The 15617-nt window shown below is 44.4% G+C and overlaps 1 protein-coding gene across 18 annotated transcripts in view; it reads right to left on the bottom strand.

Moving 5' to 3' along the window:
• Positions 1 to 693, bottom strand: part of celf4 (CUGBP, Elav-like family member 4) — a 127542-nt gene extending 126849 nt beyond the window's left edge. For all 18 annotated transcript variants that reach the window (XM_061262241.1, XM_061262239.1, XM_061262238.1 and 15 more), the window contains exon 1: positions 200 to 693. In XM_061262241.1, the coding sequence (XP_061118225.1) occupies positions 200 to 464 (265 nt within the window). In that variant the 5' untranslated portion in view covers positions 465 to 693. The remainder of the gene's footprint in view (positions 1 to 199) is intronic.
• Between the last annotated feature and the right edge of the window lie 14924 nt (positions 694 to 15617).

Below are 15617 nucleotides of genomic sequence, written 5' to 3' on the forward strand. Positions count from 1 at the left end.
TTTGCGATAACCCCAATTCATAAAAGTAGCTCATACAGATGTGATAATACCATAAATCGAAGCGGTTCAAACAAATCTTTGACGGGTTCGGCGTATCCCTATGTGGTCTGTACAGGGGGAAAAAGAGAGACACAGAGAAAAGACAGTATCGACAGGACAGGCGAAGCTAGCACACTCTCACTCTGAGATTGTAACACACCTTTGTGCACGCCGGTGAAGCGGTCCTTGAGGACCGTGAGCTCGTAGATCTTGCCAAATTCCTCGAAGAGGGGTCGGAGGTCCTTCTCGTCCAGATTGCGTGGGATTTGCCCGATGAACAGTTTGATGGCATCGTGGTCCTTCATGGGGATGGTGCCGCAGCTCGCGGGACTGTGGCTGTGGCTTAATCCGTTCACGAGCCCGTTCGCGCTGACGGCGCCGCCGTGCCCCGTGCCGTCCACCTGCCCGTTCGTTAAAGTTGCCATCTTCTCACCAGGGAGGAGTTGTAGTAGTAGTGGTAGTAGTAGCAGCCGTAGTAGAAGCTTCAGAAGTATGCTACAATTGCTGTATATTTCAGCCGTGCAAGCGTAGAAGGTCCTTCTATAGTTTTAGTAATGCAAATATTTACACATATATGAATACGTAGGCTGTAAATTATCTCAATAGAAAGTAATATCAAAAGCACGAGCGTTTGCCTCTCCCCTCGGAGGTATCCCTCCGTGTTTATATTTTACTTAAAAATGAATTAATTCTATAAATTAAAGGGAGAAAGTGCGATTGAGAGCATTTGCCTTCTATTTACACCTCCGTTCCCCTTGCCCCTGCTTCTAGCAACCCTTTTATTTTTTGCATTGAGGAGTCGGTTTGGGTGTCCTTTCGGTTTAAACAGACGGGGTTGACTCCAAGAGGTCCGAGCTACGCGGGGAGGTTTGGGGCACGAAGAAAAACTGTAAATTTGATGTTCGTCGCTCACTTGCGCTCTGTTTCCCCCCTCTCTCGATTCAGCATCAGAATGGTTCAGTCCACCAAGAAAAAGAGACTATAAATAAAGAAAAAATAGCCCTGTGCAGCTCTTTGTGCTGTTCTAGCCGTGAGTCACCAAACGTCCTCACGACTCCAGGGATCACAACGATCGTTTTCTGTTTCTTTAAGTCCAAGCACTTTAATAGGCTACTGATTAGAATCACTACATGTGGTCGAAATATTAAATATCAACAACTGTTCAAGCATTAGACAGACATAAATCCCACTGCGTGTCAGATGTACATGTATTTACGTCGCTTTAGAGCACCTTTGGTAGAGAGGAGATGGAAAGACGTTGCAAAACATGTTTATATGGATTCTGTCTCCGCCCGCTGTTGCGGTTTGATTCCAATTTAATCCTGTTCTTTTCGCGCGTAAGTTGAAATCTCACGTTATTTTGTAACCATTTTCATTTTCATTTCTGGCGCGGAAAAAAAACCCATCGGTTATGTAAGAATTTAAAGTACGAGGGAGATCCAGTGCAGACGGCAGAAACCTAACCGTTTTCACCTGATGGACAGCTCCCAGTGCTGAAGAGTCCGCGATTACTGGTTTTGCATTCCTTGAAAAGGGTTGATACTGGACTTGTGCTGATTCCTCGTGTTAATATTTGTGTGGGTCCGGTTTGTAACAGTGCTGCGTTCGTAACAATTTTATACCAGTGAAATTGGTTGGTTGTCAAGAAGATTCTCATCCTCGTCTTGATTCTGATGTAGTCACTTCGCACTTCAATGGAATGAAGCTCGGCGATTAGCTCATCCGAGTGGCGCGCACAAAAACAGCGGTTACGCAAATCCAAGTCTAACTAAACTAAACAAATAAAGACGGGTTCTTTCGTATGTAGACCTCTTTCAGAGTGTGCAGGTATTTTGCTGCCTAATCCGACCGCCAGAATACATAGCTCAAATATGGCATTTCTGTCTGTTTTCATAGTGTGCGTCGTGAGTTGAAACACCGCGGGAAAAAGGTATCTTAAAAGTAAAATCTAAATCTAAAATATGTTTGAATAAAGGTGTATTTACTTATCTAAGTGCCTGTAAAAAGGATGAAATCCCGACACGTATTCAGTTCGCACCTTCTCTGGTAGAACTCCAATTAGGTTGAAAAAAGCGCGTGCATGTTGGCCTATGTGATTGAATTTGGGCAGTCTAGTTATTTTTACGCATATTATACAGTACCACACTACTCTCTACTACCGCTAAGTGCCTCGTTTGTACTGAAAGCGACCGCAAAACAATGACACACGCCTCGTTTACTGTGAATTATTTAATAATTAGCCTACATTTGTCAAAATGTGTTTCAGAATCTTCCATCTGTGTGCACTGTTTATAGTCTACAAGTGTATTTTATGTTGGCCAATTGGATAGTTAAGATTCTTTAGTTGCGTTTATGTGATTGCTATTGTAAAATGGCCGTATTCTAATGAAGCCTTTTATTGTCGTTGTGATTAGGGCCTATTTATTGTATTGGATTAGTTAAACAGCCCATAATCTCGCTTGTCTCTAATGGCAACTAAGCGTACTATGCGTGCAAGGCACCCAAATGGACAGGAATAAACCATGGGCCCAGATGAATAAAAAGCAAAGAAAAAAAGAAAAATGCAAAGTCAAATTCACGCCGTAATATTATTTGACGGCAATGCTTATGCAATTAGCATTATACCTGATATATATATATATATATATATATATATATATATATATATATATATATATATATATATATATATATATTTAAAGAAGAGTGTGCGTGTGAGCGCTCACGTGTGTGCGCGTGTCTCTGTGCGTGTGAGTGAACGGCACGGTTCGTGTGTGTATATGGTGTGTGGACGTGTGTGTGTGTGTGTGTGTGTGTGTGTGTGTCTAGCGCACAGTACACAGTTTGATTTGCAGAATGTGGCCTTGGCCCGCATTAAAACGCAGATGTAAAAATGTCAGCGCTGAAAGTGAAGGGTCTTTTGTGGCCTCGTCTGAAAAAATATACTTCTATGTAATTATATTTTCTCAGCAAGTGAGCGTTCCCACATTTCATTTAGACGACTGCCACAGCGATTATACCAAGCAACGACCCCTGCAACCCGACGCCATTATTTCAGAATGGTGTATAGGCTAAGTCTATATTCGAAATATTTCAGGGTAGTCTGTGCGCACTAGGACTAGGATCGTCTGTGAGCGATTCCATTTTCCCTCATCCTAACTAAACACTGATTGTCATGGAACACATTACTGCGGCCCGTTCTTTTGTTTTCTCTCCAGACTAACTTGTCCCTGTCTCCTATCAGTGTTGGGCGGGACAGTTAAGGCCAGGCACAAGCAGGCATCTAGACTAATTCACCAAAGCAACACCACACAGCTGTCAGTTCAGCGCCAGCGTTCACTTTGATGTGAAATTGAGTGGATGGTGCCAGAAGGTTCTGCCGCGCGTTGGTTTCGCGTAAAGGCGGCTATGGCGGCTGAGGCTGCGCGGAGAGACGCCAGGCGTTGCTGTTCGCGGAAGTGCAGACGGCAGCAGTTGCGTCTTTGCCGTCCCGCTGGTGCGCACATGTGGGGCACTGGGCCGGTGTCCTGGAATATTGACTCCAGCTGTCCTAGAACCGCCAAACCGCCAACACATACATGTAGGCACCAGACCTTGGTCAAATACATAATTGTTTCCAATGCAACCAGACAAGCTTAGTAGAGCATGGAAAAGTATTTGAAGCCAAAACAATTACGTGTTTGACCCAGGTCTGGCAGGCACCCCAAGCCGCCAACACATACAGTACAAGCTGGCACCCACCCAGACACATGAGCACACAGAAATAGATATGAACAAGTGCAGCCCAATAGGGGTAATCCTGTAGAAGCTAAAACACAATCTTTGCACCTTTTCAGTTGTAGGCCATTGCACACATGGGCTGTTAATGAGATGCATTATGTAAGTGAAGTTAGCCTTTGTGGTGCTCATGAAAAAAGACACAAAGTTTGTGATTTAATATGAAATATTTTCTGTGGTATTTTAGTTTTCATGCGGGTGTTGATGGGGGGAACACGTAATGCACGCGCAACGCGTTGGCGTAGGCTGCAGCAATGCTCTCGACCCCGACCCGCGCGCTTTTTTTGTACGTTTTTTGGCTCGAGTCGCCGTTCCGTCTGAGCTCCTGCCCCGTTCCAGACTGACGAATCAATAAAAGCTTGTCCAGGAAGAAAGGAAACTGTATTCCTTCACACTGGTTAATTTGTGTCTGTAATAGTGGACCATACATCAGAGTTAATGAGACCTTACTGCCAAGTGATAAACCGTCTAAGTCTTTTCAACTTTTTTTTTATTTTTATTCAATTTCTTCTGAACTTAGGCCTGCTGAGTTCAATGCGGTTTCGCGAACCGCGGATTCCGCGCAGTCAGTATGCGCCCGCATCTGCGCGCTCTCATTTGTTATTATTTCTTTAGAGATCAAACACTGTACGTGTGAGAGGGTGGGACTAAGCATATATTAATGAGTGACGAGACGCACTCTCCCTCGTCCAGCCTTTCTTTGACTGTAACGACCAGCTAAGGTCATCCTACTCTGGCAGGGAATGTATTGCTGCATAGTAGTGATAATAAACGTTTAGTAGGGCAATATAACGAAAAATACGTATCTGTCCCACCAACGGTAGTATTTTTGGTTTATTGCTCGCAAGCCAGACTTATGATTTTCTTCTTACGGCCCCACAAACCAGTTATCTTACACTGCACAGCCAAAGTATTCCTATGTGTACGCCCACTGTATGCTCAGCCAAGCTCACCATTCGTCAAAAAAAAGGTATTGAACAATTTCAATAAGAAAAGGTCAGTGTTAATGATATTCTACAGTTACCATGAAGATACTCTATTCTGTCATCACTGCTAAGACCTAGGGTTCTTTGACTTGCCTCCTTATAGGAAGCCTTTTTAGTTATTTATGGAACCTTCTGTCATACGTATGAAATGTGAAAGCTCCCAGAGAAAGAATCATTTTGCCAGACAAAGAACCCTTGAGCTAGATTTCGGTTTTTGCTTTATAACCAATATAACGATATACTGGACAAGGAATTTTGGTGAAATGGTTTGGAGGAAGTCAGACGCCAGGGATATTGGGACAACTCAGTTATGGGAGGGTATATTGTTTTAATGGTTTTTTATTTATTATTATTATTGTTTAAAATGATATGTATGTGATCCAGTGGGTGGTGGCACGCACCATATGACATAACTCGCCAATAAAACCAAAAAAGCTATTGGTCTGACAGCCATCTTTACCATTGATGTTGAGTTGTGTGTGTTTGTGCCAGGTTTAGCTCAGTATTTGTGTAGGGGCAAGGTGCTTTTTTGTTATATCACATTGTATCCTGTTCATGTTGGCTTGATGATTTGGGTTTGGATCATGTATCGATCAAAACCCGATCAGGTTTTGATCATGTTTTTTTTTTGGTAGATTCATTGCAGATTTTGTGGCAGATTTGTTTTTTTTTTGTGGTTAAGGTAAATGACTGGGACACACAAGGGCGGTGGTTCGATCCCTGGCGTAGCCACAATAAGATCTGCACAGCCGCTGGGCCCGTGAACAAGGCCCTTAACCTTGCATTGCTCCAGGGGAGGATTGTCTCCTGCTGCATCTAATCAACTGTATGTCACTCTGGATAAGAGCGTCTGCCAAATGCTCCAATGTAATGTAATTGGAATTGTTCATGTGGACTTTCAGGCCAGCTATCAGCGCAAGTACAAAACAGCACAGCTTGGTCATGCTGATTGAGCCGCTCATACCCAGCTAGACCAACTTTATGACCAGCTCATACCCTGTTTGACCGGCTTGTGACCAGCTCATACCCTGTTTGACCGGCTTGTGACCAGCTCATACCCTGTTTGACCGGCTTGTGACCTGCCTGGCCAGCTCAATTTTCAAGCTGGACAAACTGGCATAGCTGATTCTCTTACAACTTACAGTAGCCATTGGAACTGAAGAGCTGAACCCCTGCAACCATCGGCAACATCTCCCACTGGGTAAGATGGAAGCTGCGCTCTGCTTTATGCAGTGCCCTGCTGAAGAATGCCACCATGTACTATACATATTGTTTACATATATAGTAATTACAAATTGTGCAGCACTTTGGTTGACGGTAGTCATTTTAAACGTGCTTTATAAATAAATATGACTTGACTTGACTCACTCTCCACCCTCTGCTGGCTGAGACAGGCCAGCATTGAAGTCCACATCAGCTGTATCAGTATGGAGGATGAATGACTTCAGTGGATTAGCCAGAGCGAGTGCTGAGGCAGTGATCCGAGCGGCAGGGAGGTCATTAAAGGCCCGTTGGCACTCCAGGGAGCGCTCCAAACGGCTGCACTTCTCTGTGAGGGTGTGGAGCAGCCGCCGATGCCGGTGAACCCTGCGATGAGTCGCCTGGCCTACGACGCAAGGCCCGGGAACCCGGGGGCCTCCTTCGGCGATGGCGGAGTAGGCCAGTTCTTCACGGCTTCTGCCGGTGCTGGGCGAGGTGGCTCCCTCCCTCCACGGGAAGGGGCCAGAAGGCTTTGGAACAGCCGGCTGGAGGTCGGTCTTACCGATGTGCAGAAGTACGGTGCAGAGGCTGGCTGCTCAGCCGGCTAGCGCGGAGCTGAACAACATGCTAGCTTTAACATTAATGTAACTTTGCTCTAACCTGCTTTGCTCAGCTTCGGTCTCTCGGCCATGACAACTATGACAACTCGAGAAGTGCCGCCCCCTCACATGATGCTTGTTTCTAATGGGAGGGGCGATATAAAGTAATAAGTTTAGGCCCTTGTTCATTTTTCACCCTCTGCCATGCTATGCTGCCTGCTAGCTGCTGTCGCACTTGCCCTGATGCAATCATACAAAGCTGCCCTGCTGCCTGGTTCATTCTGCATGCTAAAGCCATTGTGCTGCCTGCTGCCTTCAATGTCTGGACTGACCTTTGAACATTTGCCTCAAGAATTGTTTAATATTTGGTGGAATATTCCACTCGCACAATATATCCTGGGCTCCCAGCTGCCACACAACCCCAAAGCATAATGGACCCACCTCCATTCTTCACAGTTTGCAAGGTGTTCTTCTCTACAAAGGCATTTTTTCTTTAAAAAAAAACAACCTTCTTTGGTGTTGGTCAAAAAGTTCAATTCTGGTTTTGTCAGTCCAAAGCACATTGTTCCAAAAGGATTCAGGCTTCTGAATGTTTTCTTTTGTATACTTCAGATGCTTTTTTTTGTTGATGAATCTTGTGTTGAGGTTATAGGAACTGTGCCATCTAGGTCTTTGTTGTTTAAAGTTTGTTGTATTGTTGTGCTGTGAAGAGCTACACCTGTGTCTGCTTCTCTTTTGTGTCTTGCAGCCCTTTTGCAGCGATGTGAAAAAATGTTTAGTCTTCCGAACCTTGCCTTGACTACAACTGTTCCATTAATTTTTCATTTTCTAATAATGTTTCTCACTATGGAAATAGGCAGTTTAAAATGGTAAGAGTTTGGAAATGAACCCTCTTCATTTTGACATCCTTAGACAACTGTTTAGAGGACCCCATGGTTGTTAACACCGGAGTTATTTCAGAATAAAATGTTTAGCCCTGGAATTATACTCACCTGACCCATTGAAGCCCTAACGAGTAAGTCACCTGGATCTGGGCCTTAATAAGCATCTTTTAAAAAATAATAATCAAAAAGGATTCCTAAACTTTGGCACAGGGTCCATTTCCTTTTTTATAATTTATTCATTAACATAATTATTGTTGTTTTATTGTATATGTCACCTATTCTCAAAACCATCACATGTGTTCCTAACAATGCATCCAAACAAAAACCGAAAATGGAGAACCCTGAACGAGGCTACTGGCTAAAAACTACCCCTCGCTGAGATTAGACAGGTCTATCTGTCTGTATTACTGTTGTAAAAGCAGAAATTATGAAAGGAAGTGTCCTTACATGCTAACTTTGCTCCGGAGATGTCTTGGTTGATATCTGATGACATCCCGCCCTTCCACGCGGTAGGTTTATTCATCGCGGACAGTGAGCGATTAGGCGGCATTAGAGTTCCCCCTTTAACTTTCGCAGCAGCGGCCGCTGTCCTTTGTGCTGAAACGGCTGCTCTCCCAGAACTGGTGCCCACGCGCCTCAGCAATGAGAAATGTGTTTTAATGTTTCAGGCTGGAACACAAACCCAGCGGCAGGCATAGACTGAATTCACAGGCGAAAAGTTTCCCTATTCATAAATCAGTACCTGTAAAATCAGGAACTATTTCGAACTTGTAAAAACGGCTGTTACTTGCACAGCACTGTTCGTGCTTGTAACACCGATTCACTCACAAAAATTGCGGATAAATTAGTCTATATTTTCAATGCAAGAATCCAAGCTGGGCCTATTTTGCAAAATATTATTTTTTACAAATCATCGTACAAGTCATCGTATGTACGTTTATAGCATCCTACAATTACAAAACGAAACCTCAGTTACCAAAACGATAGCCCTTTACAAAACCTCGTCTATGGAACTTCAGTTCTGAATCTCACTGAGAAAAGTTATGTTTTCTAGAACATAAGCTCATGGTTTTGCATACTACTGAGCGCTTCACAACAGCCAATTGTAATTAATTGCCAACAGAGCAAACGATATTTCCATCCAGAAACGTAAAAGATGGAGAAGACTACTGAACTATATCTATGGGATTGCTCTTCTAATAATTTCCCGCAGGTAACATTTCAGACGTAATAAGGAATCCCCATCAGCTTACTGACTTTCAGGAACTAACTAAAGTTGAGTTAAATGCTCATAATGGAACAAACAGAAGCAGGCTTGTGAAGTCTTTCTATTTTTATTCAATATATTAATGGCTTCACTCACCTTTTCCTCATCCGAGAGAGAGCGAGAGAGTCCTAAATCTCTTCTAACCTTGAATCTCAGAGGCTGTATATCACTGCTGTATAATTTAAAAGCGCGAGAAGAGGTAAATGACGACATAACCGTATGGACCAGCAAACAGAAGACAAAGAGTGAATGTCTGAACTAATAATACGCCAGATAATCTCAGGGCCAACCATTTATCTCACTAGTTTTTGGGAAAAGTGCACAGTATAATGATACAAGAGTTGGTCAATTATTGTATAAATACTGTACCGGTATTGACAGGTACAATTATATTGTCATTGGTCATTTGTGACAGTTTTCAGGCAGATGCATAGTTCCGGATTAGGCACATACAATAACGTTTTTATTGATTGTAATAAGGTCCCCCGGTCCTCGCGAAGGTGCATTGTGCTTTTGAAAACGAAGGGGAAAGCGTGCGCTGCGATATTCGAACAAATACAGCCGGCAGAATGAAACAAAAAGGATGAATTCAGTCTGCGTTTGTGAGGGACTGTGAACACCGTCCCAGTTGTGCCGCTGTATTTAAATGTTTGCTCAGCCATGAAATATAAACAGGGAAGAGACAAAACAGCCGAATGGACTTGCTGACAGCTCGGGCCCTCGGTTTTACGCGCTCGATGGAAAATAGGCCACAGCTAAGCGCTCTGACACTTGGGTGGGCGTTCGCGTTTCAAGCTGGAGCCCAAAGACGGGGCGAGGCGCGGACCTGTCTGCGTTCCTGACGACTGGCGGCTTTGGATCGTTTCCTAGGCGAAACCCTCCCGCGTGCAGACAAACAAACAAACTGGGATGAAATCCGACACAAAGCTTCCTCGCGGGACAGGGATGGCTCAGCCTCGTATCCACAGTAAATTACATTTTAATATTGGGGGAAATTAATGAGATTTTGCTTATCTCCGCGTTCTTCCATTCGGTTGAAGGAGAAGAGGGGCTTAATTTTGTCATATAGAGTATTATTTTTTCCCATCAAACATGTTAATTCTGATATCTTTACAAACGGGTTTGAATGCGTTCCATTGTAACCATGGCAGAACTGGTTGGTCTTGGCTGATCTCCCCCTGGCACTGAGAGAGAGAAAGAGAGGGAGATGGGAGAATGAGAGAGGCAGAGAGAGAGAGAGAGAGAGAGACAGAGAGAGAGAGAGAGACAGAGAGAGAGAGAGAGGGAGAGCCAGATATACTTATTTTTAATAGTCTTTTTTTAACCTATACTTTAAATCTGCTTATATAGGGAGGTAAAGTCCCGCTGAATGGCATTTCCGGTATACAGTTGTGTTCAAAATAATAGCAGTCCAGCTTAGCTTACCAGATCAATCACTTTTTTTGGTAGAAAATATATTACTACATGCCAAATAATTTACCAGTAGGTGTAGTGGAGTCATAGAAAACCAATAGACCCAACATTCATGATACACATGCTCCTGAGTCTGTGTAATAGAATAATTCATTGAAAGAGGCGTGTTCAAAATAATAGCAGTGTGGAGTTCAATTAGTGAGGTCATTCATTCAGTGAAAAAACAGGTGTGAATTAGGTGGCCCTTATTTAAGGATGAAGCCAGCACATGTTTGCATGCATTTCTCTCTGAAAACCTGAGAAAAATGGGTTGTTCCAGACATTGTTCAAAAGAACAGCGTACTTTGATTAAAACGTTGATTGGAGAGGGAAAAACGTATAAAGAAGTGCAGAAAATAATAGGCTGCTCAGCTAAAATGATCTCCAATGCTTTAAAATGGAAAGCAAAACCAGAGAGACGTGGAAGAAAACGAAAGACTACCATTCGAATGGTTCGAAGAATAGCCAGAAGACTCAGCCAATGATCAGCTCCAGGGTGATCAAAGACAGTCTGAAGTTACCGGTGAGTACTGTGACAATTAGAAGACGCCAGTGTGAAGCTAATCTATCGGCAAGAAGCCCCCGCAAAGTCCCACTGTTAAAAAAAAGACACGTGCTGAAGAGGATACAATTTGCCAAAGAACACATCAACTGGCCTAAAGAGAAATGGAGAAGCATTTTGTGGACTGATGAAAGTAAGATTGTTCTTTTTGGGTCCAAGGGACGCAGGCAGTTTGTCAGACGACCACCAAACACTGAATTCAAGCCACAGTACACTCTGAAGACAGTGAAGCATGGTGGTGCAAGCATCATGATATGGGGATGTTTCTCTTACTATGGTGTCGGGCCTACAAGGGATCATGGATCAGTTTGCCTATATCAAAATACTTGAAGAGGTCATGTTGCCTTATACCGAAGAGGAAATGCCCTTGAAATAGGTGTTTCAACAAGACAACGACCCCAAACACACCAGTAAGCGAGCAGCATCTTGGTTCCAGACCAACAAAATTAAAGTTATGGAGTGGCCAGCCCAATCCCTGGACCTTAATCCGATTGAAAACTTGTGGGGTGACATCAAAAATGCTGTTTCTGAGACAAAACCAAGAAATGCTGAGGAATTGTGGAATGTTGTCAAATCATCCTGGGCTGAAATACCTGTTCATAGGTGCCAGAAGTTGGTCGATTCCATGCAACACAGATGTGAAGCAGTTCTCAGAAACCATGGTTATACAACTAAATATTAGTTTAGTGATTCACAGGAATGCTAAATCCTGAAGATTTTTCAGTTTATACAGTAAATATTTGAGTTTGTAAAAAATGCAGACACTGCTATTTTTTTAACAGCCCAATATTCATTTTTCTTCATTTTCTGTAAAGTAATTAAAAAATTGACACATTTTTCTTCATGTTTTGATTTAGGATATAATGTGCAGTGTTCCCAATGCATCGAAATAAAAACTATTATAAGGATTTTGAGCTTTACTCACGTTTTTAAACATACTGCTATTATTTTGAACACAACTGTTAGTGCTATGCTAGCGGATTTCATCATCGACGGTAACAACAAAAACAACTTCATATAAGCAAACAGAGCATTAAATAATTCTACAAATACAAAATTACAAGGCTCCAGATCATCCGCAAATTGTCACTATGCTGCTTTCAGTTGCTTTTTCAAAATGTTCATTGTTACTCATTAGGATGGTAAATGACTACAGACACACTGTCAGTGGCATTAGGATGGTAAATGACTACAGACACACTGTCAGTGGCTTTAGGATGGTGAATGAATACAGACACACTGTAAGTGGCATTAGGATGGTAAATGACTACAGACACACTGTCGGTGGCGTTAGGATGGTGAATGAATACAGACACACTGTTGGGGGAATTAAGGCGGCACGGATGGTGCAGTGGGTAGCACTGCCACCTCACAGCAAGGAGGTCCTGGGTGTGAATCCCTGTCGGCCGGGGCCTCTCTGTGCGGCGTTTGCATGTTCTCCCCGTGTCTGCGTGGGTTTGCATTAGGGCTCTATTTAATAGGGAGTAAGTATCGTTCCCGACTCGTCTCCTTTCCCTCCCTATTAGAATGAATGTAATATTATTTTTGGAATGTTCTTCACACCTTCCACTACTTGCTTGTTGTATACTGCATGTGTGTATACTGTATGTGTGCATACTGTATGTGTGCATACTGCGTGTGTGCATACTGCATGTGTGCATACTGTATGTGTGTATACTGCATATGTGCATACTGTATGTGGTCTCCACGTCGCTGCATGTTTCTGTATGAAGTACATGCAGTGGTTTCAGGAAGTATTCAGGCCCCTTAACTCTTTGCACATTTTGTGTATTGATGAGCAAATGTTATCCTATTTTATTTAATTAACACAATTAAATATGCAAAAAGTGAAGGTGTCTGAATACTTTCTGAAGCCACTGCACGTAATAGAATTATATGTGTCACTTTGGCGAGACAACAGTAGTTGTCCTGCCAATGAAGCAAATTGAAATTGAATTGAAATTGAGTGAGAGAGAGAGCACTCGACTGTGTCTCTGTCCCAATTGCAATCCCATTTCCTGCGAGATATCAATTTTGAGCTGGGGCCGAAAGTTGAAGGAACTCTGACCCGCCCAATGGCTGTGAGTGTCTGTGACCCCTCTCACTCGCCTGACCCTCGCTGTCAGACCTGGGAGAGCGCTGTCCTTGACGGCTGTTTCCCTGTGTGACTGCTGACCTTGCCCCGGCCCTTAATTGCTTCAGAGAGGCCGTTATTTAGAGAGAAAAGTAAGAGCACCTGCTCTCCCTTCAGCCCCTTGGAGCCCTCGCGGAGGATACTGGGTGATATGTGCTCAATTGATCTTGGGCGGCCTGGAGCGTAGTGGTAAAGGTACATGACTGGGACCCGTAAGGTCGGTGGTTCTAATCCTGGTGTAGCCACAATAAGATCTGCACAGCCGTTGGGCCCTTAAGCAAGGCCCTTAACCCTGCATTGTTCCAGGGGAGGATTGTCTCCTGCTTAGTCTAATCAACTGTACGTCGCTCTGGATGAGAGCGTCTGCCAAATGCCATTAATGTAATGTAATCTAGCCTGCTGCAATTGAGCCAGCCAAGAGGACCAGAAGGTGAGGTTTGCACTTATTACATTTATTCCATAGGTTCCAGTACACCTGACCGGCTCAGTAAAGTGTAGAAAAGTATTTGAATCCGAACCAATTAAGTACGTGACCCAGGTCTGTACCCGACCAATCTAAGAACTACAGCTGTCATTGCACACAGACACACACACACACACACACACACAGACATGCACAGGCACAGGCCCACACACACACACACACACACACACACAGGAGTAGGTGGAGTTACGCCGTTTAGCGGCTAATTTCCACGTTTTCGCTGCGGCGTTCGGCGGCGCGTTAGCGGCACCGCTGTGCGTGGCTCCTGGCGGCGCTGTGATGATGTAGCATGCGGCACGTGGCGGGGGATGAGTGATGGGGCGGGGGGCGCGTGTCGCCAGGCAGCGGGGGGGGGCGTGGGAACAGAGGTGTCGCAGCTGGGGTCAGCGGGAAATGGATGTTTCCTGTGATTTGTTGAAGGAGTGTCTGCCAGCTGTCTCTAAGTCGTTTCTTTATTATCTACACCTTTTCCTTCCCTCTGTTTTTGGCGGAGAAGTGGCTGTTGTGTGCGGGGGGGGGGGTCCTGTGAAAGAAGAGAGTGCAGGCACGCTTTTATCCGCCGTCCTTCCACCTTCGTAACGGCTGAAGTGCCTCAATCACCGAGGGCCCGCTTCCTCCAGCGGAGAGGTGGGCTTGTCGGGCCCATTTAAAGAGAATTGAAAGAGCGCTTTCAGTCCTCCCTTCTCCCTCGCTCCCTCCCTCCTCCGTCTCTCCATCTCTCTAAGCATTCTCTAGCCTCGGAGACTTCCGGCCTCCGACTGGAAAGCCCATTTTTAAAAAGCAATAAAAAAATCTTTTGGGCCGACGCTTGCAGCCCGCTTTTGCAGCGGGCCCTGAGACAAACGAAACCTCGCCCATTTGATCTGATGTACCCATTTGATCTGATGTACAGCGTCAAACGCATCGGAAATATCTAAACGAATGCTCCCGCCGTATTGTGTTTCTTTCTCTGCATGCTTCCTTTCGCATGAGAGGTAAGACACAATGGGAAGTGGCAAGGATGCAAAGACATGGATAACAGTTATTTTATTTATTATGTCAAATATGTTTTTGTCATGCAAATAAAGCCAACTGCAGGGGGAGAGAGAGATGACAGAGAGATGGAGGGGGAGAGAGAGAGATGTAAGGAGAGAGAGAATGAGAGAAATGGAGGGGGGTGAGAGAGAGACAGAAAGGCCTGTCCGTTTGAATAGCATAATAATACGTATAAAATACTCTGGTACTATGCACTCATGAGTCCTCCCTCCTGATATCCCCCGCCCCCCTTTCTGATATCCCCGTCCCTCTTGTCTAACCCCCCCCCCCCCCCCAAAAAAAAAAAAATTGCACTTATGATGACTATATGTTTAGAACAACACTTCATGTGTATTTTACTAGTTATGGATGTGATGCTTTAACTTGTGGAAGAACCTATGCACTTGTAAATTGCTTTGGATTAAAAGCATCTGCCAAATGACAAAAATGTAAAATGTTAAAAAATGAATGAATTGAATGGAAGCTCAATCCTTCCAGAATGTTCTGTGGGTGGCTCAGCCTGGCCCCTATAGCAGGGGGACCAGTGACCAGAATGTTCTGTGGGTGGCTCAGCCTGGCCCCTATAGCAGGGGGACCAGTGACCAGAATGTTCTGTGGGTGACTCAGCCTGGCTCCTATAGCAGGGGGACCAGTAACAGTCGCACAGCCATCTGGTCAAGAAGGAGCAAGGATGAATTAATCATGACACATAATAAGGCACCGTCCATTACGAGTGTTTTACGTCCCACTGAAATTAGACGTTCACCTAGACGCAGGAAATGCCACATCCCTCCCCTCCATTCTTCTCCTTCCTCAGCAGATCTCTGAAATTCCTTCAAGTGCACGGGGCTGTAAATTAAACGGAGAAATAGAGAGAGAGAATAGAGAGTTTATCCCTGCCAGCTGTTTGTGATTAATAACGCTAAGCTTTACTGCCCTTTTACAATCAGCCTGTGCTGCGCCAAACTATTACGCCAGACAGAGCCCTGGGCCACCTGGTACATGTTGGTGTTTCCAAAGATGGCCGTCTACAGACCCCCAACCACCCAGGCCCCAGCTGTGGAGAGCCTCTCTATCACACATGCCTGCCATACTACACACATCACATGATCTACACTCACCACGTCACATGATCTACACTCACCACGTCACATGACCTACACGCATCACATCACATACCTGCCACACTGCACACATCACATGACCTACACACATCACA

The sequence above is a fragment of the Conger conger genome, chromosome 12, assembly GCF_963514075.1.
Source record: "Conger conger chromosome 12, fConCon1.1, whole genome shotgun sequence".
NCBI classification, from domain to species: Eukaryota; Metazoa; Chordata; class Actinopteri; order Anguilliformes; family Congridae; genus Conger; species Conger conger.